We start from the raw sequence: 25,072 nt of genomic DNA, 5'->3' as shown, positions 1-25,072 counted from the left end.
TGAACCAGAAGGCAATTATTTGCAATTCTATCTAAAACTAACAACTGAAGATTTGTTTTTAATATGTTTCAAAGGCAAGTAGTGTTATTCAAATTCTCATTGTGACTTTTCTTCCCATATTCATGAATTCTTTTTTGGCACACGAAGTGAACAGGTGTGAGCCAGTGCAAGGTGGCCCACAGGCCATAACCAACAAATAACTAATTGGCATCTCTGTTGCAATAGGGCAAAGATCCAGCCAAATTATGGCGAGGCACTGCGCCATCCTAATAGACTCACATTATCACGGATGCCAAGATTCCATAAATTTGCATTATTTACATTTAGTTAGGGCAGGATTCCCAGCTGGGAAATTCCACATGGTTGTCCATCTCTATCATATACAATTACGATGGAAAAAGATCTCTGTGACTAATCCAGCATCCTGGAATAGTTTTCAGCAAGAATTTAAATATTCTTAATAATTATTTAAAAATGCTCACACTCCTCTACATCAATAAATCGTTTGAAAGTGTATTTTTGTTGTCTTTGTTTGTACAAAATGAATAAAAAATTTATAAAGTCAGACTTCTGGTTGAAGATGTATGAGCCTTTTCAGCTTGGTAAAAAGGGAGAAAGAATTGTTTTTTCTGCAGCAGTAGCAAGGTTCCTGACTATGTAATAGTGGGGGGGGGGGGGGAAGACAACTTTGAAGTTGCTTTTTGTGAAAAATGAATGCAGAAACTGGTAACTTATACCCTCAGGAAATAATTTGCAAAGACAAAAATGCTGAGAGGGTGTGAATTATTGAGATGAAACACAAGATGATGATATATGCTCTGATTATTCCTTGAGGTAATGAATCTCTGTAGGTTTGTCTTTTCTACTGAGGAGACAGTGAACTACATCTTAATCTGCTCCCTGATGCGATCACACTCTCCATGAAAAAGTGGGCTGTAGCCCTTGATGGTAAACGCTTTCCTGCAGCTCAGCGCTCTCGCTGGGGGCTGGGGGGTGCCCTGAGAGGCTCCAGTCACCGAAGTGCTGCGGTTCCCACCGTGTCTCTGTGGAGGAGCTGGTGGGCTTCTTGGAACAAAGTGTGGCATTTTCTGAAACGCTACCTACCACTGGTGACACCACAGGAAAGGTCCTGCGCTCACCTTACGTTTTTAGGGACAATGAAGAGATTGACATGGAAACCACTCGCTGCTGCACACCTGAGCTCATCCCAGATGAGTATGATGGGGCCCTCATCCCCAGGAGACACTACTGTGTTGGGCACGTCGGAACCTCACTTTGTGACTGCAGCGTTCCTCCTCTCCTGCCATGGAAGCAGAGCCTCTGCAGCCGGGAGGCATCGCTTGCCTGAGCAGCCCTATGGCAGCCGGCCTGGGGTGGTCCCCTTAGTGCATCCCTCCTTTCTGTGAGCCTTCTGACCGGCAGCGGTGCAGGCAGCCGTGCCAGGGCGCTGCTGCCCACCGGCCCGACCGCCATCGCCCCTACGCCCTGCCACCCCTTCGGTGCCGCCATCCCCTCCCAGCACGGCCCGCCGCCTTCCCAGCCTGCCCCGCGCCCTTTCCCGCCTCGCACCTCCCGCCCGCCCCGCGTGACGAGTCTCGCGCGCTTCCCTCCCCACCCCCAAAGTCTCGCGCCTCTTCCCCGCCGCGAGGCCGCTGCTCTCGCGATAGGCAGCGGCCGGCGGGCGGGCGGGCGCGCGCGGGGCGGGGGGGCGGTGCCGCGGCAGCCGCTGCGCCCGCGCTCCCTGACAGGCGGGCGGCGGGAGCGGCGGCGGGCGGGCATGTCCCTCCGCGCCGCGCGCAGGTGGTGGCGGCGACGGTGGCGGCGGCGCCGCCCCGTCTCTCCGTGACTCCCGCCCGGCCATGGCCGGCTCCGCGCCCCGGGGGGGCGAGTGGCGCTGCAGCCGCCGCTGAGGAGAAGCCGCCGCGATGAGGAAGGGCCGCTCCCGGGGGGACAAAGCGGCGGCGGCGGCGGGGCCGCCGCCGCCGCCGCCGCCGCGGAGGGAGCCCGGTCGGGCGGTGGCCGCCAGCGCGGCGGAGCGGAGAGCCACCCTGCTGGGGGGCGGCGGCGGCAGGAAGGAGCCGGAGGACGCCAGGGCCGCGGGGCCGCTGGAGAGGGTAAAGCCGGGGCGTGGGGCCGGGGGGGGTCCCGCCGGGCCGGTGGCGGCCGTTGGCATGGAGACGCGCGCCCCGCGTGGCGGGCGGGGGCGCCCGGCGGTGCCGCCCTCTGCGCCCGGCCGGACTGCGGCTGCCGCAGGGGTGCGCCGGGCCCGGGCGGGGGCTGCCGGGGCTCCGGGGGGCGGCTGGAGGCCGAGGGCCGGGGGGAGGCGAGGTGCTACGATCTGGCGGGAGGGGTCGGCGCCGGGCGGCAGCGCCGGTTGGGACTGCATCCTCCGAGCATCCTCTCTCCTTCCAACCGCTTCCTTAGGCAGATACCCCCAGAAGAGGAGGGGGTAGGATTGGGGGTGCGCAATGGAGCGGTGGTGTGTCAGTGCTGTGGCGGCGTGGCGTTGGGTGAGAGGTGGGGCAGTCGTGGTGCCAGAAGTCCTGCCTGCATGCCGATGAAGAGGCGAAGGAGGATGCGGTGAAATCTAGCTTGTGCTATATACTTGCTGGTATTAATAATTACAGAATACTTCTTGCTAGTAACCTTCTGTAGGTCATTCCTAACTGTAACGTTAATTATGATGCGTTTTCCAGCATTTTTTACATCTTAATTCTTAACACTCGAAGTGTCTTTCAGCCCCCCCCACAAAAAAAAAAGGATCTACTGATTGCTGCTTAGGGTTACAGGGATGAGAGATACAAGAGATCTTAAACTTTTTTTCTATGTATTTTGATATTCCTAGTTTTACAAGAGTGAAAAACGGGGGGGGGGGAGAATTAGCAGTTTAAAAATGTAGATGGCAACTAATGTTGCTTTTTTTTTTTTCTTGGAAGAGAAGAAGAAAGTATCACAAGTGCGAAGAGTCCCAGGATGCAGTAATTCATTGCTTTGTTTTGCTATTTTTAGGAGCAAAGTGAAAACCTAGGTTATTTTACTTTTCTTGTCAAAAAGGTGTCTTAAGTTTATGTCATTGTTGCAGATGCGCAGGTTTACTCTGCCTTTTTTATAATTTCTTTGGTTTTTCTAGAAAAGCTGCATTACATTGCCTTCAATTATAGGAGACTTGTCTTTGACTAGTGGATATCTCTTGAATATAGATTTCTCAGAATGGGCCCCAGAGAAGAAGAGACCTCTACTTTTTTTATTTTTTGTTTTATTCTCTAGTGCCTTGTTAAGCCAGGTGGTTAAGAGGTGCTACTGCTGTTGATGCTTACCACTTCCTGAAGCAATTAAAGAACACTAATATCCTTATTCAGGAAAAGAAAGAAGTAAAAGCAGATGAGGTGACTTAGTTTCTTCCTAACTGTCCATTAAAATAGTGGTTGGTAGAGCTATCAAATGCAATAGCAAGGTGTTTGTTGTGCTGTTTTGACATTTTGTGTATGATATTGATATGGAAATTAGAGGAAATTATTTCCATTCTTGGTAGTTGTGAACTAAACTTTTCATAAATCATGCATAGCAGAACATGCTATGTACCACGTAATGTATTGAACACTCAGGAAGCTTCACTAAAACAACAATAACACTGCAAAACAGGAAAGGCTGCAAATTCAGAAATGCGTTTTTGAGATGCACGAGGCTTTTTAATGGGAGATACTGCCAGTTTGTTTTTAGCTTGGGTGCTCTAAGACCTGATGTCATTTATAGGAACAGATCTTTATGTGCTGGCAAGTATTCGGTGTGATGGAGTCTTTGAGGAGTTTTGCAGCTAAAGCTAAGGAAGCTTCTACTCAACCTGTGTGAGATGCCCAGACTTCGAAGGAGAACCTCTCATCCTCTCTCTCCTTCCGTCTTCCATTTGAACTGGTGGAAGTTTAAGTGTGGTAAGCAACTGGAAATAAATAGATATGTTGGCAAATGTAATAAACACGACATATAAGTCTACTCACAGCACTTCTGTCTTTAATATCAATAATTCAGCATTTCTTTAAACATCAGGAGTTGGTAGCGCGGATGTGGTGGAAAGGGCCTTCTGAGGTGCAAAAGGCAGTGTGATACTCCATGTTCACTGATGCAGCTTGTGGCTTGACAAATATTTCCTTCGGGGCTGCTTCTCATTTAAGTAGCCCTGTTATTTCCAAGCCTGTAGTATGCCCTCAGCTGTACCAATGCAACAGTGTGCACAGCTGCAGGGAACTGTTCCGAATTAAATTCAGATTTCGTAGTTTGTTTGACATATATTTGCACAAGTTTGTGGCTGGGGGAGACTAAGCTACTCTAATGTTGGAAAAAGTACTTATTAAACTGTGACCAATCACTGTGCTGACCTGTAGGCCTTTGAAAATCTGATCCTTTAATGTGCTGTGCTTATGGTTCTGACATGTATATGCGATTAATGTTTTTACTTTTTTATGAGTTACGTAAGAACATAAAAATGACTGTACTTGGTCACATTAAAGATCCCTCTAGCCCAGTATCCTGCCTCTCTGAGCTGCCAAAAGCAGATGCTTGGAGAAGAGTATAGTGTATATTGAGGAAATACCTCTCCCAGCCTCCAGTAATTTGTGGCTCGCAGGTTTCCGGAACTAGAAGTGATATTTGTTTTTAGTGCCCCCAGTGGGTTTTTTTCTTCTATGAGTTTGTCCAATCAGTATTTGAAGCCATGTGTGCTTGTAGCATCCACAACGTCCTGTGGCTGAGTGTTTTAAGGCTTAGACATATTTTGTGTGGAAAAAACACTTCTTTTTGTTTGTTTTTAAACTTTCTACCTGCTTGTTTCATGCCTTGTTTGTTAATTCTTGTATTAGATGAGGCAGTGAAAAAGAGAATCCATGTTATTCTGTCTGGCTTACGAGTTGATAACTTTTATTTACCTTCCCTGGCTTGTGACTTTTCCAGAGACGTTTTAGAAAGAAGTAACTCTATCCTTTTCATTGTCCTTGCTATTTTCTTTGCACCTTTTGCAGGTGTGTTCCTGATTGGAGATAGTGATGCAGGAATCAGAGGAACAGGTTTGGGGAATGATAACCAGGACTGGCTATAACACCCTGTAAACTTATATAGCATATTAGGTTTTATTCTTTAATCTTCTACCCGCTTTTTCTTGATGATCTTTAAGCATTGAGTTTGCACTTCTGTGGAACTGTCTATTATAACTCCACAATCACTCTTTTAAATTGGTAATAACTAGTTCAGAATTTGTCATTGTGTATATGAATTTAGGATTTTCTTTAATGTTATGCATTACTTTACACTTATCTACATTTAATCTTATCTGCTATTTTACAGCCACTTAAACAGTATCATTAAGGTCTTCTTCAGATCTTTGGCCATTGCTTTGGCAACCTTGAATAAGCAATGTCAGCAAACTCTGTCACATAGGTGTTAAGCTTCTTTGCTAGATTTTGCTTTCAGATGTTGAAGATGTTGATCCCAGAACAGATCCTTGTGGGACTCCACTGGTGATCCTCCTTTTTTGGGAAAAATGCCAATAGTTCCAACTTCTTGTTTCCTATCTGTTAATTGGTCGTTAATTCATAGTTGAATTGTATGTCTTATCCCATGACAGTTCAGTTTGAGCGAGGGCATCTGTGACAAACACCCATAAAGTTTTCCATAAAAGTATCAGCTTAATTGTTCTATGTTTGCTGACTGCATTGAAGGAGAGAATGGAAAGTTGACGTGAAAGTTTTTGTTGCTTGTGAATGACAGTCACCCTCATCCAGAGGCATATTATAATCATTAGGTTGTTTCCCTGTCATGCTTACATAATTAGTTTGAGACATCGTGATATTTATTGTGAAAGATCTCACATGGATCGTAGCCAGTATTTGTCAGAGGTGCTTTTATTATCATTTTCTACTTCAGGGAGAAGTCAAAGGTCAAACTTCTCACATGAAGGATTCTTCAGTGTCTAGAAGATATGACTTAAAAGTGGTTATGATGAAAATATACAAGACCATGGTTGGCACGTAGAGGGTAGATAGCAAACAGCAGCTGACCGTTTCTCTAGTATTCAGCTGGGAGTCAGGCTTAAAAAGAGCTGGATTTTCATGCAATAAGTAATGCATGTGTAATTATTTTTTTGTTTGTTTTTTGCCAGGGGATGTGATAGATGCAAAAAGCATTCAGAGGAGGAGGGATCTAGTGAAGATTGCTAAACAGGCAGACTGCATCCACCTGAGGAAAACAGCTGAAATTAACTACCGTCTAGGAGAACATTAGAATGGAGCAAATGCATGATGCTTCCCTTTACTTGTCTGCAGGGAGTGTCTTTGCTATTTTTATAGGTGTTTTCCACGAGGAGTGGGTGTTAGACTGTCCCTAACAAATATAAATCCTGTCTTCCTCTGAAAGCAGGGGGAGAATAAACAGATATGAGGAATGCTGAAGTATGGTGGCAGGTCTAGGGGGATGGAGGTTGGGGGTCAAAAGAGTAACAATGAAGGACACAGCACTGGTATCCCTGAACAGCGTTCTCTGCTCTAAAGGCATCAAGGGAACTTAGTGGGTACTGCCCAGTGGTGCTTTGCTCGGAGATGCAACAAGGTGAGGGAAAGAGATGGACCTCATGCTGGTCAGCATTTTGCCCTCACTTCTGTCAAGCTTCCCTCTCCTCTTGCTATGGATGGCCAGGTCCAGGAGAGGATTTATAAGTAGATTCCATGAGTTTGTGATTTTGTAGCATAATAAAGAGATGAAGAGGACAACAGTAGCAAAATCTCAACAAGCGGTTCAAGGGACTGGTAGAGGGACTGCAAGTTGTAGAGGTGGGATTTTGGGTTAGATGGACCTTTTGTCTTGTATAAAGTTTAACTTGGCTGCTGCTGACAGAGTTGGACTGAAATGTTGCTGAACTGGGGGCTCCCCTGCGGCATGTATCTTCATTGTATGGGAAATGTTCAACTGATGCCAACAGGCAAGCTGCATACATAATATCAAGAAAGATGAAAAACGTCCTTAGTTCTGGTTAGTTTTGTTTTGGGGGAGCCCTTTCTATAGGGCAGTCATTGCAGTAATCTCTTTAGTTGTAAATTTTGATGTCCTTGAAGAAGGGAGATCTTGCTTGTTCCCCAAGCAGTACATTTTGATATTTCTGCATTGGATAGAAGGTATTTCCTGAGTTTTGAACAAGGTAACTGACTTACTGTCAAATCATTGAACTATTACAGTCATTTGGAACTGTGGTGCTACAAACTTTCTGAGAGTAGCAAAAGTATTCCTTTCTCTCGGTGTGTCTTTGAAACATTGTAGATCTATATGTCCCAAAGCCAAAATGGGTTACTGTGGCGGTAGCCAGTGTGATCTCCTCACATGTTCAGGTTGTGGAGCTTTTCTGGAAGATAAATTAAAACATCTCTCTTAGAGACTGATCTTATCTTAGCCTTAGATCATGGTGTGTCTGTCACCTCTTCTGGAAAGCTCTGCCAATGTTTAATTATTCCTGCAGTTAGGAAACTAAACCATCTTATTTCAAGGCTTGTTTTGTCTAATGTCCAACTCTCAGCTGTGGAATATGCCTATGCTAGCACAGGCACTACAAATTCTCTACTATCTGATATCTTTTCCCTGTATAAGTATTTGAAATGTAAAATTTTGCTTCAGTTGGAACAGAAGACACTGAGTTCTTTCGCTTCTAGCACTTTGCTTTCCCCCTGATTGTTCTTGGAGTGTGTGCACCAAAAATAGGTAGTATTCTGGCAGCAAATTAGAATAGTATGATCACAGACAAGGTTACTCCTTTTTTGTTACTTGTCTTTTTACAATTTTGGGGATTGCATTACCACAGTTGGGTGTGTCATATGAGAGGGAGTTCTGTAACATTATGGCTATGTGGATATTTCTACTCCCTGTATCCAGGACATTGTGCAAAGTGGTCCAAGACTACTTATAAAGACTGCTTATAAACATTAGGTTAGAAAGCTTATCCCTCCTTTCATGTTGTCTTTATTTTATTTTATTTTATTTTTTTAAGGAATGGCAAAGGATCTTTTCCACTGACTTCTCACCCTGTTCATTTTTTTGGAAAGCAGTCAGCGACCGGCAGGGAGAAACTGGCCAAACCCCAGAGTGCTAGTCAGATTTGTTTTGCCTCCACAGCTGCAAAGAAGCTGTTACCATGCTTTCCTTGCTGCGTGGCAAGCCTGGAAATTGAAGAGATCATTCTTTTTCCTAATCAGAACTTCTGTGCTTCAAATATAATAAGCGTTTTCTCTTTTTTCTTTTCCCTCTAGGTGCCATCAGTGCTATTAAAGGCAGTTCCTCTATTGTGATGAGCCCTGTACGTAGACTGTTGTTCTTTGGTTATTTCAACCATATCTTCCCTTTTGTTAGATAGATGAAGACACAAGCTTTTGGAGTTTGGTTGACACTTCACTTCTGAGCTTTCTCTATACCTCTGTCTCTCAGGCTGCTGGTCAGAGCTCTCTTGCAGTTCCTCTTCTGCTCCCCCAGCCATGGACCCTATGATTAACCGTTCACAGCACTCAAAGCTGTTTCTTCATATCAAACCTACAAGCTGGGATGAAACTTAATCTGAAGAAGATGGAAGTTTATTTCCAAAATTCAAGTAAATAAACAGAATCAAATGGACATATTGCTAGGAATGCAGATTGCATTTGTAATAAAATGTAGTTTTTAATATTCACATTACAAATTCTATAAACACAAATATAGATTAAACTTAGCCAAAATATGTTCCATAAGCATCATTGCCCCAAATTGTCACAGGAGAAACGGAGTGCTGATGTACTCTAGAAGATCAGGAACCATCTGTTTACATAAATACTTGTAGCCACCTGTTTTGGGATATTGTTGCTGATTAGGCCTGATTTTAGGGCAACTCTGTCCTGTTTCTGTTTCATGAGGGGAGCTAAAGAAAGTCTTAAGGAAGACATTGGTAAATACTCCTAAATTATGAGCTGTGGATGTGACTTATCATTAATAACTCAGTTACTGTTTGTACACCTCAGATTTCCTTTTCCCACCTCCCTTTCATTGTTGTTGTCTATCTCTTATTACAGGGAGAGAGAAAAAAAAATAAGTGAGTTTTTTTTATAAGAAGATGCCAAGTTGTAGCCTATAAAGCTTCTGATATGGTGGACTCAAGTCCAGAGTGTATGGTTGGCTGGCAGGCATTCTTATTTATCCTCAGAGTTTAATTTCTGAAGTTTATCCACTTCTCTGTGGAGAAATATAGTGAGGAAGCCAAAGCATAGCTGAGGAAGAGGGAACTGCTCCCTATGACATGTATGGTTCTGTCTTTGTTTTCTCCTCTGTCGTTTTCCTGAGGAGGCAAGAAAAGAAGCCAGAAAGAACAAATGTCTCAATGTCCTGTAGGTATGTCTTGCTGCCTTGCAGATTCTTGTTGATGCCAGAGCCTGCCACTCTGGAGCCTTCTTGGCTTCTTCGTTGGCAATAGTTTTGCCTTTCTATATTTTGATCGCGCAGCACTCACAGCTGCTGGTAACATATTAGTCTGAGTTCACTTGTATGTTCATGCTAAAAAGGAAGTTTACAGAATACGGAAAGAGGGACTGGCCACTTGGGAGGAGTATAGGAACATTGTCAGAGTACACAGGGGCGCAATGAGGAAGGCTAAGGCCCACTTGGAATTAAACCTGGCAACGGATGTCAAGGACAATAAGAAGGGCTTCTTCAAGTACATCAGTAGCAAAAGGAAGACTAGGGAAAATGCGGGCCTGCTGATGAATGAGGTGGGTGCCCTGGTGATGGAGGATGCAGAGAAGGCGGATTTACTGAATGCCTCCTTTGCTTCAGTCTTTACTGCTAAGGCCAGCCCTCAGGAATCCCATACCCTGGAGGTGAGAGAGAGTCTGGAGAAAGGAAGACTCTTGCTCGATCAAGGTGAATCAGGTTAGAGATCATTTAGGCAAATTTGACACCCACAGATCCATGGGCCCTGATGGGATGCAGCTGCGAGTGCTGAGGGAGCTGGTAGATGTTACTATGAAGGTGCTCTTCTTTATGTTTGAAAGGTCATGGAGAACAGGAGAGATGCCTGAGGACTGGAGGAAAGCTAATGGTCATGCCAGTCTTCAAAAAGGGCAAGAAGGAGGATATGGGAAACTACAGATCAGTCAGCCTCACCTTCATCTCTGGAAAGGTGATGGAACAGCTCGTTCTGGATGTCGTCTCTAAGCATGTAGAAGGAGAGAAAGTTATCGGGAGTGGTCAGCATGGATTCACTGGGGGAAATCATGCTTGACCAATCTGCTAGCCTTCTATGTTGGCATGACTGGCTTGGTGGGTGAGTGGAGAGCAGTGCATGTTGACTACCTCGAAGTTGGCAAGGCTTTTGACACTGTCTCCCGTAACATCCTCATAGGTAAGCTTAGGAAGTGTGGGTTAGATGAGTGGACATTGAGGTGGATTGAGAACTGGCTGAATGGCAGAGCTCAGAGGGTTGTGACCAGTGGTGCAGAGTCAAGTTGGAGGCCTGTAACTAGCCGTGTTCCCCAGGGGTCAGTGCTGGGTCTGGTCTTGTTCAACATATTAATCAATGACCTGGGTGAGGGGACAGAGTGTACCATCAGCAAGTTTGCTGATGACACAAAACTGGGAGGAGTGGCTGACACACCAGAAGGCTGTGTTGCCATACAGTGACACCTGGACAGGCTAGAGTGTTGGGTGGAGAGGAACCTAACGGAAGTTCAACAAGGGCAAATGTAGGGTCCTGCACCTAGGGAGGATTAACCCCATGCACCAGTACAAGCTAGGGGTTGATCTGCTGGAAAGCAGCGCTGCAGAGAGCAACCTGGGAGTCCTGGCAGACAATAAGTTGACCATGAGCCAGCAATGTGGTCTTGTGGCCAATAAGGCCAATGGGGTACATTAAAAAGAGTGTGGTCAGCAGGTTGAGGGAGGTCATCCTCCCCCTATACTCTGCCCTGCTGAGGCCAAGTCTGGAGTGCTGTTCTGGGCTCCCCAGTTCAAGGAGGACAGGGAACTGCTGGAGAGAGTCCCAACAGAGGGCTACAAAGACAATCAAGGGAACAGAGCACCTCTCTTATGAGGAAAGGCTGAGAGAACTGGGTCTGTTTAGCCTGGAGAAGAGAAGACTGAGAGGGGATCTCATCAATGCTTATCAATATCTAAAGGGCGGGTGCCCAGGGGATGGGGCCAGACTCTTTTCAGTGGTGCCTGGCAACAGGAGACAAGGGGCAATGGGCACAAGCTGGAACATAGGAAATTCCATCTCAACATGAGGAAAAACTTCCTTACTTGAGGGTGCCAGAGAGGTTGTGGAGTTTCCTTCTCTGGAGATATTCCAGATCCGCCTGGATGTCTAACCTCCTCTAGGTGACCCTGCTTGGGTGGGGGGGTTGGACTAGATGATCTCCGAAGGTCCCTTCCAATCTCTACCATGCTGTGATTCTGTAATGTTTAGAAGTACAAGGGGGAAGAAATGAGACTGAAGAAAAGTCATCTAAAAGCAAGCAAAGGGAAGTAGCATCAAGTGATCAATTCTGCGGTGTGTTTATTAAATAATAATAGAATTGAGCCAGAAGATTCATCTGGAAGCAGACAAAAGGGATGTAGAGTCAAGTGACCAATTCTGCCATGAGCTTGTTAGATGACAGCAAAATAGTGCCAAAGGGCATATGGCGCTTCTCTGGCCCGATGTAATAAAACCATCACCTTCCTCAAAGTTGGATATTAATGGACAAAGCTAATTTCTTTAAATCGATTTGTGTAGATCAATAAATAGGTAGGCATTGCATCAGCAGCTTAGATGATTCAACTTGCCCATGTGAGATTTCATTTTCCTGTCACAAGTGAAGAGTAAGACCAAATATTGTGTACTAGCCACATTAATTTAATATCTTGCATATTAGAATAGCCAGGCAGGCAGTGGAGAGATTATGAATATATAGGTGTTTGCATTGCTGATGATTTGCGTCTGATCTAATTCTGCTAATAGTAAAAATACTTAATGGTAGTTATAATAAGAAGCTGGATTTCAGTGCACTTCTGTAGTGCTGCTTCCATTATCTGCACATTGTGCAAACATCCGTCAGTTCATTCAAGACAGATTTCCAGTAACGCTTAAATTTGTTGCTGATATGAGGCTATGTTCTGCTTGCCCTAACTTTTTGCAGCGACTGTGGGCTGTCTTATGGAAATTAGATCAGTGTACTCTGTGTGTGTTTGTGACTTTGATATGTTAGCTGCTAGCACATCAGGATTAAAAAAAAAAGTATAAAATTTGTTGATTTTTTCCCTATTGGATTTGATGGAAGAGTTCACAGACCAGTTTGTCTTTTTTATGACAGAAGAAAAAGTACAGAATGGTTACAATGGTAAACAAATGCTGGCCTGCAGCATATAGAAAGCAGTTTTACTGAAGACTGAATTATGTGTACAGTTGTACCCAGACTTGAGACACTTTGTCATCTTTTCTTAATCCGGCCAAACAAAAACTAAATGTAAAAGGTACATCCACTAAGGAGTGAGGGGAATTCAGTACTGTCTGCAGGATGAAAACTTGTGAAAACACTTTGTAGCTGCGTTTTAGGAAGCTCGAAGATTTTTATGAAATATAGTACTTGTCAAATTGACTAATTGATGCTCAAGCGTGTTCTTCTTTTATCCTTCAAATACACAGCTGTCATTCTTTGAGCTCAGTGAGAATCATTTAAAAAACAAAAAAAAGTAGTAGGTTTCTAGTATGTCTTCCTGGTACTATGTATGCAAACTGGAACTCGATACTGCTGCTTCTGCATGCTTTTTTCATGACACTGAGAGTCATACGCATGCAGAAGGACTGCGTAAACAGCTGATTTAAGTGTGGTTCCATGTTTCCAGGAAGGGTGTCTCTCTGTGCATATTGATTTCCAGTGTCCCAGGTATTAAACTTGGGGTTTGCTTCTCTTTGCATTGAAGAGCATACAGCTTAGAACCATCAAATTGCATTTCTCTGCACTCTTTCTTAAAATACAATTTGTCATTACAAAGCAAATACACAAATCAGCAAAATTGCATAGATATCTTTGTCCTTTATGTGGCTTTCGGAACTTGGAGGCATGTACAAGACCCAAAGAATCCAACTTTACTAATGCAGGTGAGATGTTAAACTCTTGGAAAAACAAAACTGAAAGAGCATGTAATGGAGATGTGTGGAGCTACTTTGGGAAAAAATGCTCTGATAGGCAGTGAAATAGTTGAATGTCTTGCATTGTTTTTTTGGTATTTGTTCTGTTAATCTCCTGTTAGATGCAGGTACTCTGTTTAGTGAGGACTAGCTGAGAGTGCTAGCAACAGCTCTTCTTATGATTGTATTTTTTGCTATTTGAAATGGAGTGAGACCTCAGTTTTATTTTAAAGAAGCTGTTGTAAGGCCCCAGAGCAAGGAAATGTAATCTCAAAAATGGGATGCTTAATAATTAAAACAGGTTTATTAGTCACTAAAATCACACCATTCAATCTCTAGTGTATTTAGAAGCACTTCATTATCATAAAAATCACGTTTTAATATGGAGCCTTAGAAAAGACCTATAAAAGGAAATTAAGTGGTCAGGACTGATCTTACATGTTCTGGACAGAACCAGAAGATCAGAGTACAAATAAATAAATTACAGTCACTGTTTTAGAGGAAAGCTTATCAATGAGTTGTATAGTTAACAGAGTGACTGTAGGCATTGAGATGTTTAAACACTTAGTCATAGATGGATGCAGTGGCATATTAGTACCAAATACTTCTTTCTCTGTTTTATTAAATGACTTAAATTCGACCTGTGCAGTGTGAATATGGTGGCAAAAATACGTGACCCTGAAAGTTAAATTATGCATTTGGTTAGTTATTGGTATGTTCTTTGACCTTTGCGTTGATCCCTGTTTTTAGGACAGAGGAGAACATGTTTACAGCATTGTTTTGGCAGTTTAGCAGGCGCTTTAGCAGAAGTGTTTGCTGACTGTAGTCTTTCAGTTTGAGCTTGAGGCTTGGTGATGTTCATAAACCCAACAGTTGGGCATTGTTTTAGTTCTCAAGCAGAAGGGAAGAAACACATGGCTTGTCCTTGAAAAAAATTTATCTGTTGTTTCTTTGGGATGTAACTGTATTATGCTGCTTGGTGAGGAGAAGCTTTTGTGCCAGACTATAGAGAGTCCCTTTCTTTGTGCAGATACCGATAAGAATTGTGAATTTATCTTTGTCTGCCATTTTATGTGATTTCTGTTAAGAAAACCTAAAGATCACGTGTTTGTTGTGTTTCCAAAGGTTAACTTCATTTCCTTTAGGTCTAAAGCCATTGATAGTTTTATTTTCAGTCTTATAATCACATGATAATTTTTTTTTCGCATTCCATATGTGCAGATCTGCTGTTGAGTTTGAGGTAAAACTTGTTCTCAGGAAAACTTCACATAAGTGCTTCTTAATTTTGCTGTGCATTGATGTGCTTATCTCATTTGTGGTAGGAAGTGAGAAGATTACAGATGGTTCATGGAGACAAAAATATTGATGCCAAAGGATTGGAAATTTCACTGTCACAAACAAAAAAAAGTTTTTAATTTTTTTTTCCTGCTGCAAATAACAATCTTCCTCAGTGATGATAACACCAGATTAAAATGTATCTTGGTCTTTCTCAATCATGTGTATGAAAAAATAGTGTTCTAACTCTTAGCAGACCATTGTGCTTTGTTAGATTTTTATTTTGATGCTAATCTCTGTCTAACTACACATGGTTCCACTACTACTGTTCAGGTGATAGCTGTGATATGTAAAAGCATCCTGGGCAAAAACATAGAGTGGTTAAAGAGGACTCCTGTAGCGTTTTTTGGTTTCATACTTTTCTTTCTGTGCAGCGTGTGCTATTCAAGTGAGCTTTATAAATTAAGATCAAGTCTTAAAATTGTATTACACATCTGTAAGTAGTCACTGAATGTCTAATTAGAAAAGCCCCTTTAACTCACCTGAGTGGTTCCATGCCAAAGTTCAGTTCATGAGTTACGTTTTTCTTTTCTTTGTAGGCAGCGTTATTTGAAACAAGCTTTGGAACAGCAGTTGGGCATGGATTTCTCTCTTTTAGCCCCCTTAGCCTTGGGACAGGTTTTTAAGGGCTGTATCTCATACTGGACCAACAGAGACTTTTATTTGAGACTATACTTCAAACTTAATGGCTCTCAACATTTTTCTTTGGGAAGTCCTTTTTTCAAAAGGAGGTTAGACCTCTGCACTACTAGTAAATAAGTAATTTTCATAAAACATACGCATTTTAATACGCTATATTATTGTTCACTTGTCATACTTTGTGTTTTCAGTAGTATTTTAATTTTAAATATATTTTATTTTTGCCTTAGACATAGAAAATTGTTTTGGATTGAGAACCAAATATTAATACAGATAACTTCTCAGTTTTTGACACATGGCCCAGAGATTCCTGTCTGTAATGTATAAAACTAGGTGAAACTCTCTTACAGGTCCTGTTGCTATGAAGCAATTGTTTGTGTGAATTGACCGAACCTTTAACCTATCACTAGGTTTTGTTCATCTCTCTCCTTAGATAAACAAGGAGTTTACGTTCACAGTGAAAATGACTTCATTGTAACTTTGTCTATAGGCATTAAGCAGAATTTACACAAGTAGGTATTTTGTGATGTTTTGCTCTTTCCCTGATAATAAGACAGTGAGACAATGTTTGTAATGTAAAGAAAAATAAATGTAGTTTGAGATGAACTCATTCTCACTCATTGGAAAAAAAAATAGCATCAGCGTTTCAGGGAATCAAGGCACCCTGCACAATGTTCTGGTGATTCTCCTCCTTTTTATAGCCAATATGAAATCATAGGTCTTTTTAGATGCACAGCTTAACATACAGCTGTGTTTCTGCTGCTTGCATGGTTCCTTAAGCAGTTCCCATTCTAGTCTTTCTTGCAGCATAATTGTAATAAAAGGTGCTAAATTCAGTGTGTTCTGCATAATGTCTGAATAAATTTGTAAGAAACTGGCAAACGAGAAAAGTTTTGGCTTGTTGATACCATGGATTATGGTCTTTAGCAAATCTAAACATACATCTCTATTTGACTGTATAAAATCTAATAGACAAGAATATAGAAGATAAATGAGTATTTGATAATGCATAGGATGCTAAAGAGAACTTGCAGTAATACTAGTCAGTAATGTTGGGACACATCACAGGCTTGGCACGTCTTCTGAATTTAATGGAAGAAAATCTTCAGAGAGAAGGTGTTATTGATGTCTTATAACACCAAATCTTATTACAAATCACATTTTTTTGGTCATAATTCTTTTAAACCTTAGAGCAGACAGGATTCTAATGTACAGATGATGAATTATAAAGTTGTTAATTTTTTATTTTTTTTAATCTGGTCAGGAGATAATTTCCCTGCTCTGTACAACCCTTTTATGTTTGAAATATTCATGCTAGAATACCAGTGATAAAGGAATGATGTGGCCTTTAATGTGCAGTGTCTTTGTTCAGACTAGTTTTGTTTTCAGTGTAACTAGTGAGTATGTAGTGGGGTTTTGAGTCTTGATATAATGATAGTGGTTTTTTTTGAGCTTCTGTAGAGTTTGATGCAGACTTTAGTAAAGGCTCTGTTGCTCTTTCTTCCCTAGATGAAATTCTTTTGCCTTTAGGCATTTACAAGCTGAATTCAGGAATTACACTACCTTTTTGTCTCTTAGTTGGGAGATCCTGAAGTAGGATGAAGTACTTTGCTTGTGTAAACCGTTGAGGTGTTATTTGTATTTTCATATAAGGACCAAACATCTAAGCTGATATAATTTAATCACAAATTACCTTGTCTTCTAGACTGTGGTTCCATTAGGAATAAAACGATTCTGCATCTTGATCATCCTCAGAAAGGGGGTAATAATGTACATAGTTGTAAATATTTACTTCTGCTTTTTAACAAGTTTTTTAATGTGTTCCTGCAGCTGGGAACACTTGTCAACAAAGTTAACAACTTGAACTTCCCTGGTGAAACAACATTAAAGCTTCTAATTCGTTAGTTCTAATCAAGCACGCCTTGGAGCTGTTTTCCTGAAAAGTTAAGAAGGAAAAAAATCTTCCTATTGGAAGAACAAGATAAGGAGGGTGAATCTCATAGTATAAGTTTCTGATACTATGTCTTTCAGGAAACATTATTTTTTTTCTTGTTTGTTTTTAACTGGGGTATTTTTTTTTTTACAGAAGGGTTTAAATTTGCTTTGTAACTTTTCTGTAATACGTGTTATAGCTGCAGATGAGTGTACAGAGGAAGCTTTAGGTATTCAGAATGTTAAATGTGTTTGTGTTACACTATAAAACTATTGAAAACATCACTGTGGCAATAATGCTTAGCTTTCCAATCATTTTGAATTCTTAGTATTGACAATAAATTTAGTTTATATATTTACCTATGTGGGAATGCTGGGATTTATTGAAAAATTCTTCAAATAAATCTATTAAAGAGAAAAATATTGTAAAACTTTTCCCTGTCTTTAAAATACTGACACTTTTATATAATGTAATATATTCTGTAAAGCTTTTCTCTCTTGTTCATGTAGTAAACCAATACATTATAGCCTCTAAGAGGCTATGTTAATTTAATGTAATTTTCCTTGATTCTGCTGTCTCTGACATTTTTCAGGATGCTGCTGGCAAGTACATGAGTTAAGCAGAAACAGTTAAGAAGAGTCTTAGTTCCAAGTTCTTATTCAGCCTCCAATTTTGGTCACATTCGGGCTCACCTCAGCTTCCTGGTAAATTGCTGGCCCTCTTTCCTCAATATGTCATGTCTAGGCTAGAAAGTTCAGGCGAATTTCAGAGCTAAATACTAAAGCATAAATACTGTGATTCCATTGTGTTAATTGCTACTTATATAGATAGATATTTGGTTTGTGATCTGTTCTCTAGGCCTTTAATTTTCTTTTTCAGTGAATTTTAAAATATATTAGAGTAGACCTAATGACAGGATCAGATTTATCTTTTGTTAAGGGCATGTACACAGATTATATAAAGTGATGAGGAAGGGCTGGGAAGGAAAAGAATGCTTCTCAGATATGTGTATGCAACCCTGACACAAAAGGCTTTTATCTTTTAAACGACAAACAGTACTGTATTAAACACTATTATTCAGTGTTGACTATTTTTATTGCTTAAAAAAACCCCTCAAAGTGTCAAGTTATCCTCAAATTGCATTACTCATCAGTTATCTTCCTTGCAAAATAGGGTAATATTAGTGTATTCTTTGCCAATTTATTGTATTTAAATTTTAATTCTTTTCTTCCTTCCAACAGTTTGCTAGAATTCGCTTCTGGATGACCTTAGGTGGTTGTACTCATTAGGCTTAAAAAAAAAATAATTGTCATTTTTCTTGTTCATGGATTATCTGTTCATATAAAACTCTTTTGTAGACTCCCCCCGCCTGCCCCCCAGCTAATGTTTTGACCTGCAGATTTGAATATTCGTTGGTCACAGTCGAGTATTTTTACTTGTTGTAGACATCTCTAGGAAATACATATTTTTGTGTTAGTTATAACACAGTTAGTTACATGTAAGGAAGTGCTCCTTTGTATATGATCTGTTACATCTTAAATGGAGGCCATAAAGACAGGTCTTAAGGAGTTTTTTTTTTTCCTAACATTCATCTGTTGCTGATATATCAGTCTCACTAATTGTGTGGTACTTCATCTGGCAGTTCAAGGAAGCACTCTGACATGCATCCACACTTTCAGTATTCACCTGCCATTTGCAGATTAAGGATCTGTGCTGTGTTACTCTCTTGCAGCACCATTAAATGAACATTAAAAAAAAAAAAAAGCTGCTGAAAATCATTGCAGTGGTATATGTGGTTGTTCTTTTATTTCTTGCTTGAATTGCATGGGAGACTTTCCCTGTGCAATGGAATGGAAAAGATGACTGAGAAGGTTCCTTGTAGCTGTATTCTGAAATTACCAGGTCAGGATTTTAATGTGGGATATTAGTATAATTTTACATATCAGGAAGCGCGTTTGGTTTCTTGTCTTTTGTCTGCAGCTGTTGTTGCAATCTGTCTCATTCTCCATCTTGCTGAGTGTGATAACCCCTATTTAAGATTTCAGTCAAGGGAAACAAACTTGTATGTATTTTCAGTGCCACAACTATTTTAACTGTTTTTCTATGCAACTGTGGTAAGTGACCAAGCTTACCCTCACTGTTCAAGAAAAGCCTTTGCCATTCTTCTTCATATCCTACTGTTTCAAGTTATGTGAGCAAATTTTTGTATACCTTTGAAGGGACTGATAAGAATAATCATTGCCTAGCAAATCAAGATTGTTTGTGTGACGCTTTTATCTTCAGCCCTAAGCTTTGCAGGATTCATCTGACTGTTTGAACCTGATTTTCAGCTTGTTGCAAAAGCCGGAAGGCCAAAGTAAATGCAGAAGTTTGTTTCTATCACCTTTGAAAAGAAATTAACAAAGAGATGCTCACAGTCCTTTTCACACTGTGTGAGCAAAGTGTTTCTGTTATGTGCTTACTAATGCTTTCATTTCTAAAGCTGCAAGAATTTTTTGTTTTCAAGAGTGGAAGTGGAGCCCTTGAAATTAGGGCAGTCTGTGCTACATAATATATTGTTCAACCACTTGTTCTGGTGGTCTAATTTACTCTTTGGAAAGCAAGTAAGCAAAATTTTGCTCTATCACTGCAAAGAGTTTTATTTACCCACTGATTTGGAATGTTGTGTATGACTTTTTTTTTTTTTGTCCTATGTATGTATTTCATCTTGCTTTGGGGCAAGGACAAGGAAAGATCTCTTCCTGTGGGGTTTTTTTTCCTTCTTTGTTTAAAAGTGGTAACATAATCCACTGCTATTTCCATGTAGTTCGTCTATGAACTGCAATACTAAAGCTGGGTTTTGATGGATGAGTGAAATAAATTATAGTCTTACGAAAGACAGCTCTATTGTCAAGTTAAAACTTTCCCTCTTCATTGTTTTGCTGACACAATATAGGCATAGCTCTTAGAAAATGAAATTTTAAACTGGCTGTGTTGTACTTAACATTTTTTTTAAATCATAATAGGCTGTCTCAGAACAGTGGACTGGATTTTTTTTTTTTTAATATTTGAAAAGTGAGTCTAACAGTATATAAACCTGCAGAGTGTGATTGGGGTCCCTTTCTTCAGAACATTCAACAGCTATGTAGCCTTCTGAATATTGCCAAAGTGTTTAATTTGCTTAACAAAAAAAGAGCCTATGAAGAATTTTCCATATGTACTAAGCCTGTCTTCTGTAGAAGACAGCCTAGGTTCTTTGGGGGGTGTGGGAAGTTGTTACCTTTCCACTGTTCCTTTCATATCTTTGTGGTAGAAGCCCTGGTGGGGAGGAGTTGCTTAGGCTGGGATGGCTGTTGAAGAAGTGCATATGGAATGATGTTTTGAGAAGTAGCATGTGCCTTTGGGTTGACCTGAAAGGTGTGTGTAGGCAGGATGTTGCAGCTGAGCGGATATTGTGGTGTGTGCCCTTCAGTGTTGGCGCTCCATGTGCTCCTTCAGTTGAGGAACTTCTGATTCAGGTATTATCAGATCTAAAAAGCTTGTGTACTGTAACTCAAGAAGAAATATTAAGAATTTGTAATTTTTTTCACTGGCGAGAAGAGACTGCATAGAAGTGAAAGGGGAAGGCTAGGGAAGTGGGCGCATTCTTTGATTGGTAGGGGTATGTGAATGTCTATATGTTGGGTGGAAAAAAAGAGATGTAAAATACAGAAATTGCTTGTAATATGACTTAGTTTCTTTGTTTGTTTCTAACATCACTGCTTTTCCTTACTTTCGTGCCCCGAATGAATGAATGTGTGGTGGTTTTTTTTTTTTAAAGTTGCAGTTCACTGAGAAAGATGGGTGAGACGTGTGTGTGTTAGAAGAGGTGAATGTGCACCTGAGGGGAAGAAAACCAAGACAAACACCAAAAAACTAAACCCACCAACAAAGAACCCCAAAACCTGGAACTAACAAAGAAGTCCCTGTTAGAACACTTTTCTACATGTTAATCTTGAAATTTTAACTGCTGATGGGTATTCTTATTAATACAGTTATCTCAAATTTTTTTTTTGTACAGTATTGTTCTGCTGAAATTTTTTGCAGGCAAGAGAATACCTTGTTTTTTACTTTCAAACGAAGAGAAAGTCCTGAAGGGGGTGTCCCAAACCAGCATTTTAAGTAGGCGGTGTATTCTGTCTTCGATACGGATATATTTGGGAAGGGAAGTGCAGGAGCCAGGTGGGCGAGGTACTGTTTCTACTGGCACTAGCCTCTGTGTATCTTCCGCCTGCCCTCTTCCTTCTGCCTCAGCTCAGCTGAACATGGTGGAAGAGCAACTACAGTTGCTGCATCAGCCTGACAAGCAGGATTGTGTTTCCCCTTCCTGAAGAAACCAATGTGCAATGGTGAAGGCAAGACAGTCGTGGCAATGGCCTGTGCAGGGTGAGAGCGGGGGGGAAAAGAAATGGCTTTTTTAGGGATTTATGTAAGCAGGCCGTACACAGACTGTGGGGATGACCAGTAGCATCTTCTGTATAGAGCCCTTCAACAGTTCTGACTAGTTTCAGGGAAGTAGCTAGATATTGAAGAATGCTGGGAACGTTTGTTGGAATTGGAGCATGAAGGAGCGTGGTAGGCTGGATGAGATTTTTAGCTAATTTGCTTGTAACCTGGAACACCCATGTTTTTTTGAGGTACGGTAATTTCTGACTGTCACAGTTGGGAAACACATGACAGATTTTAGATGTTGTAGGCATTTAGCACAGGCCATATTATATATATAGTATATTTCTGTATGTCTACTTAGACACGTATACACATGTAACCACTGTCTACCATCCCAAATGAAAACAGCAAAGACTGTTTTTCAGAGGTTTCATCAGCTTCTGCAGCTTTCAGAGGCATGCTAGTGTTCAGAAGACTGCTAATGTTGCAGCTTAAAACTACTTAGCTTACTCGTAAGTGCGAACAGAAAGTGTGGTAGATGTCTTTTCAGCTCTACAAATGACAGAAAAACAAGTACAGGCTGCTGGAAATGAAGGTCTTCAGTAGCTTTGTGGAAAAAGTCAGAGGCAAATGACAATGTGAGGTTCTTTGCTTCAAGATGTGTATGAGGAACCTTAAGATTAAAGCAGTTTTCAGCTCGAGCAGTTTTCGCTACCCCAGGTCACTTGTTTTTGTGCCTCTCCCCACTCTTGCGCCAACACAACTGTTTGCAGCTGTGATGAACTGGGTAAGTGAACTGACCTACTTTAAGTTACCCAGGTCTCTCTCTTGATTTGGTTTAGACAGCGCAGCGACTGAATGTCTAACTGTAACCAGAGGAAGAAATTGTATCAGAGCAATACCTCTCAACCTGTGAAAGGTGCAGCACTGAAGCAGGTGTGGAGCAAAGGATTCCTGTCCCTTAAACAAATAACAAAGTTATTTACTATTATGAGGTGCCAAAAGATTTCATGATTAAAAGGAGATGGGATCTAAGAAAGGTCAACAATGAGTGACTTGGAGCTAAGTGAGGATTCTATTTCAAACTCAAAATCAGTTTTTCATTACGTAAAACCACTTTATTAATGTTCTTCCCCCCTCCCCCTCCCCCCCCAAAAAAACCCAACCACGCCAAAACCCAAACCCCAGGCAAAAACCAAACCCCATGATTTAAAAGTATGTTAAACCATGTGCTGATGTATCATGCAGGGAAAGTGTTCCTTTCAGTTTATTTTCTGTCTCAGATGAGATTATATGAAGATAAGCATGGCTTGAAGTGCTGTATAGCTAATGAGAAGCATTTGAAATAAAATGGAGCAAACCATTAAGACCTATGGAACGTGTTGCACTACTGCAGAGAAGGGAGAACTTAACTGAGTTCATCTATATAGGCTATAATGGAAAGTGTCACGTTATCTTCAAATCCATGTATGATAGCTAGGCTCGTAATTCTTCTTTGGGTGTCAAATGAGAGTTTGACAGCTCCAGAACAATGAAATGGGTGAGGAAAGCACCGTGGTTGTGCTCACCACTGTTCTACCTACTGCTGTTTTGATTGAAAGTTTGCTGTATGCTGTGAAAGGAATTTACATGTGTGGGAGTGTTTCTGACAAATACAGGTCTAATTTTGTTTATAGTAATAACAAAGACATTACACAAAGGGTGATCTCTATCCTAATTATTATTTAGTGATACATACGGTCTCGTAGTAGAGCTGTAACTTATAATAAGAGTTTTGGGTTGCAATTAGACATTGCAACAGTTTCTTTGTAGGTGTATTACTCATAGACTGGATGGAATAAATATTCAAGAAATTCGGAGAAAATACTCTGCTTTAGCAGGAAATAACTTGAATCAAAGCTGAGCCTGATTTCTCAGTAGTCTCTCTTTCTACATACTGTAAGAGCAAATAACTGCTGTAGCATAATTGCCTTTTTCTGACTATTATTAATGATATTCTGTACAGCAGTAGTGTTCAAGGGCCATATTTGACTGGGATCTTGTGATATACTTTTTGTGCAGATATCTGGCACAGAAGAGGGGGATTTACAATTTTAAGTGTGGTTTTTTTTTGGGGGGGGGGCAGGGAGGGTGTTTTGGTTTGTGTGTTTGTTTTTCTTTTTTTTTTTTTTATTTTTCCCAAACAGTCTTGTTTATGCTTTGGAGATTGTATGTTTCAGAAAACAGATACTTAGCTGTCATTAACAAACTTCTGCTTGTTTTTCTTTCTACAGGAGATGATAACAGAGTCCACTCCATTACGTTGCAGGAAGCTCAGCAATCCTGACATCTTTTCATCTGCCGGGAAAACCAAGCTCCATCGTCAGCTAAGTCAAGATGACTGCAAGCTACGAAGAGGTAGTTTGGCAAGTTCTTTGTCAGGTATGCCATTTTGTAAACACCATATGACAATTCATTAGTATTAAAGATGCAATATTACTTGTTGGCATAACAGTTGTCATAAAAGATACTGGTAAGTCCTTTCTTTAAAACTAGAGGTGACCTCTTGTTGGGAGGGCGTACAAAATTTTATGTAAGAGAAAGATGCAAAAAGAGATACTAGTAGAAAAGAGTGAAAAAGAGAGACTGAATTTGGAGTGAAATTCTACATATTGCCCAGAGTGAAAAGTTAGAAGCTAAGACTTAATGTGCAAAGTTAAAAGAAGGGAGCAGTGAAACAGGCAACACAGTGATCCATTCTTACCTCTTTTAAGGTCAGCATGGCCTGTGTAAGCTTGCCTATTTTGCCATGTTGTTTCTTACTGAGAAGCTGACTTCTATATCTGATTCAAATTATTATTTAGTTTCTCTTTGGCTTCAAAAGCACTGTAGGCATATGTGATTCAAAGTAAAAATGTTGCTTACTAACTAGATGTTTTTTCAGTTTGTATAAAGTTTCTTTTTTTTTTTTCTTGTGAACACAGTCTTCAGCTCTGTCAGAGAATTTAGTTTGTCAACTGTAGAACAATGGAGCCAGCATAGTCTAAGTAATTAGCCAAAAAATGGAGGATCAAGCTCAGTAGTTTTCTTTTTCAAAGACTTTGTACATGGGGTAGGGGGTGGTTTCACAGTTGTTTAAAGCTGGTATCAATGTCTGTGATGCTGGCATTAGAACATAGAGAGCTGCATGATCAGTCTAGAATAACATAGCTGATCTGCCTGAATACCACTGTTGTTCTGTACGGTTAACTTGTTAATTAGGCTGACTGTTTGCTTATTTGCATGTTAGTGCAAGAATAGAAGGGTTGGAAACTCTCAGGTGGGAGGGTATGAGGAAGAGGGTGAAACCACCCATTTTGGCAGCAGCACGAGTTTGACTTACATGATTGTGAAAATACATCCAGTCCTGGTCCCTCCATCCTTTATCGGGGAAGATAAATATTTAATGTTTGAGGTGTTAGGTGTAATAGGATTAAATAAGCAGTAAAGTATGCACCTTTTATTTTGGCTCGGCCTTGTCTTAATGTTTTATTTGTATTAAGTGGCTTGTTTCTGAAAAATTGAGTTTCACAGTGTCTTGCACTCGTGTAAGCTTGTTCTCTAAGGTAGGTTAATTGCTA

The 25,072-nt window shown here is 40.9% G+C and overlaps 1 protein-coding gene across 8 annotated transcripts in view; it reads left to right on the top strand.

Annotated features, from left to right (window-relative positions):
- Positions 1 to 25,072, top strand: part of MAST2 (microtubule associated serine/threonine kinase 2) — a 226,814-nt gene that overhangs the window by 30,237 nt on the left and 171,505 nt on the right. For 5 of the 8 annotated variants that reach the window (XM_063345047.1, XM_063345045.1, XM_063345044.1 and 2 more), the window contains exons 1-2: positions 1,708 to 2,114; positions 23,747 to 23,894. In XM_063345047.1, coding sequence (XP_063201117.1) covers positions 1,926 to 2,114; positions 23,747 to 23,894 — 337 coding nt within the window. In that variant the 5' untranslated portion in view covers positions 1,708 to 1,925. Of the gene's footprint in view, positions 1 to 1,707; positions 2,115 to 23,746; positions 23,895 to 25,072 lie in introns of those variants that run through there. The other 3 variants (XM_063345049.1, XM_063345048.1, XM_063345051.1) reach the window with 3 other exon arrangements.

This window comes from Chroicocephalus ridibundus, chromosome 8 (genome assembly GCF_963924245.1).
Source record: "Chroicocephalus ridibundus chromosome 8, bChrRid1.1, whole genome shotgun sequence".
Lineage (NCBI taxonomy): Eukaryota > Metazoa > Chordata > Aves > Charadriiformes > Laridae > Chroicocephalus > Chroicocephalus ridibundus.
This window is presented reverse-complemented; position numbering and strand designations above follow the sequence as displayed.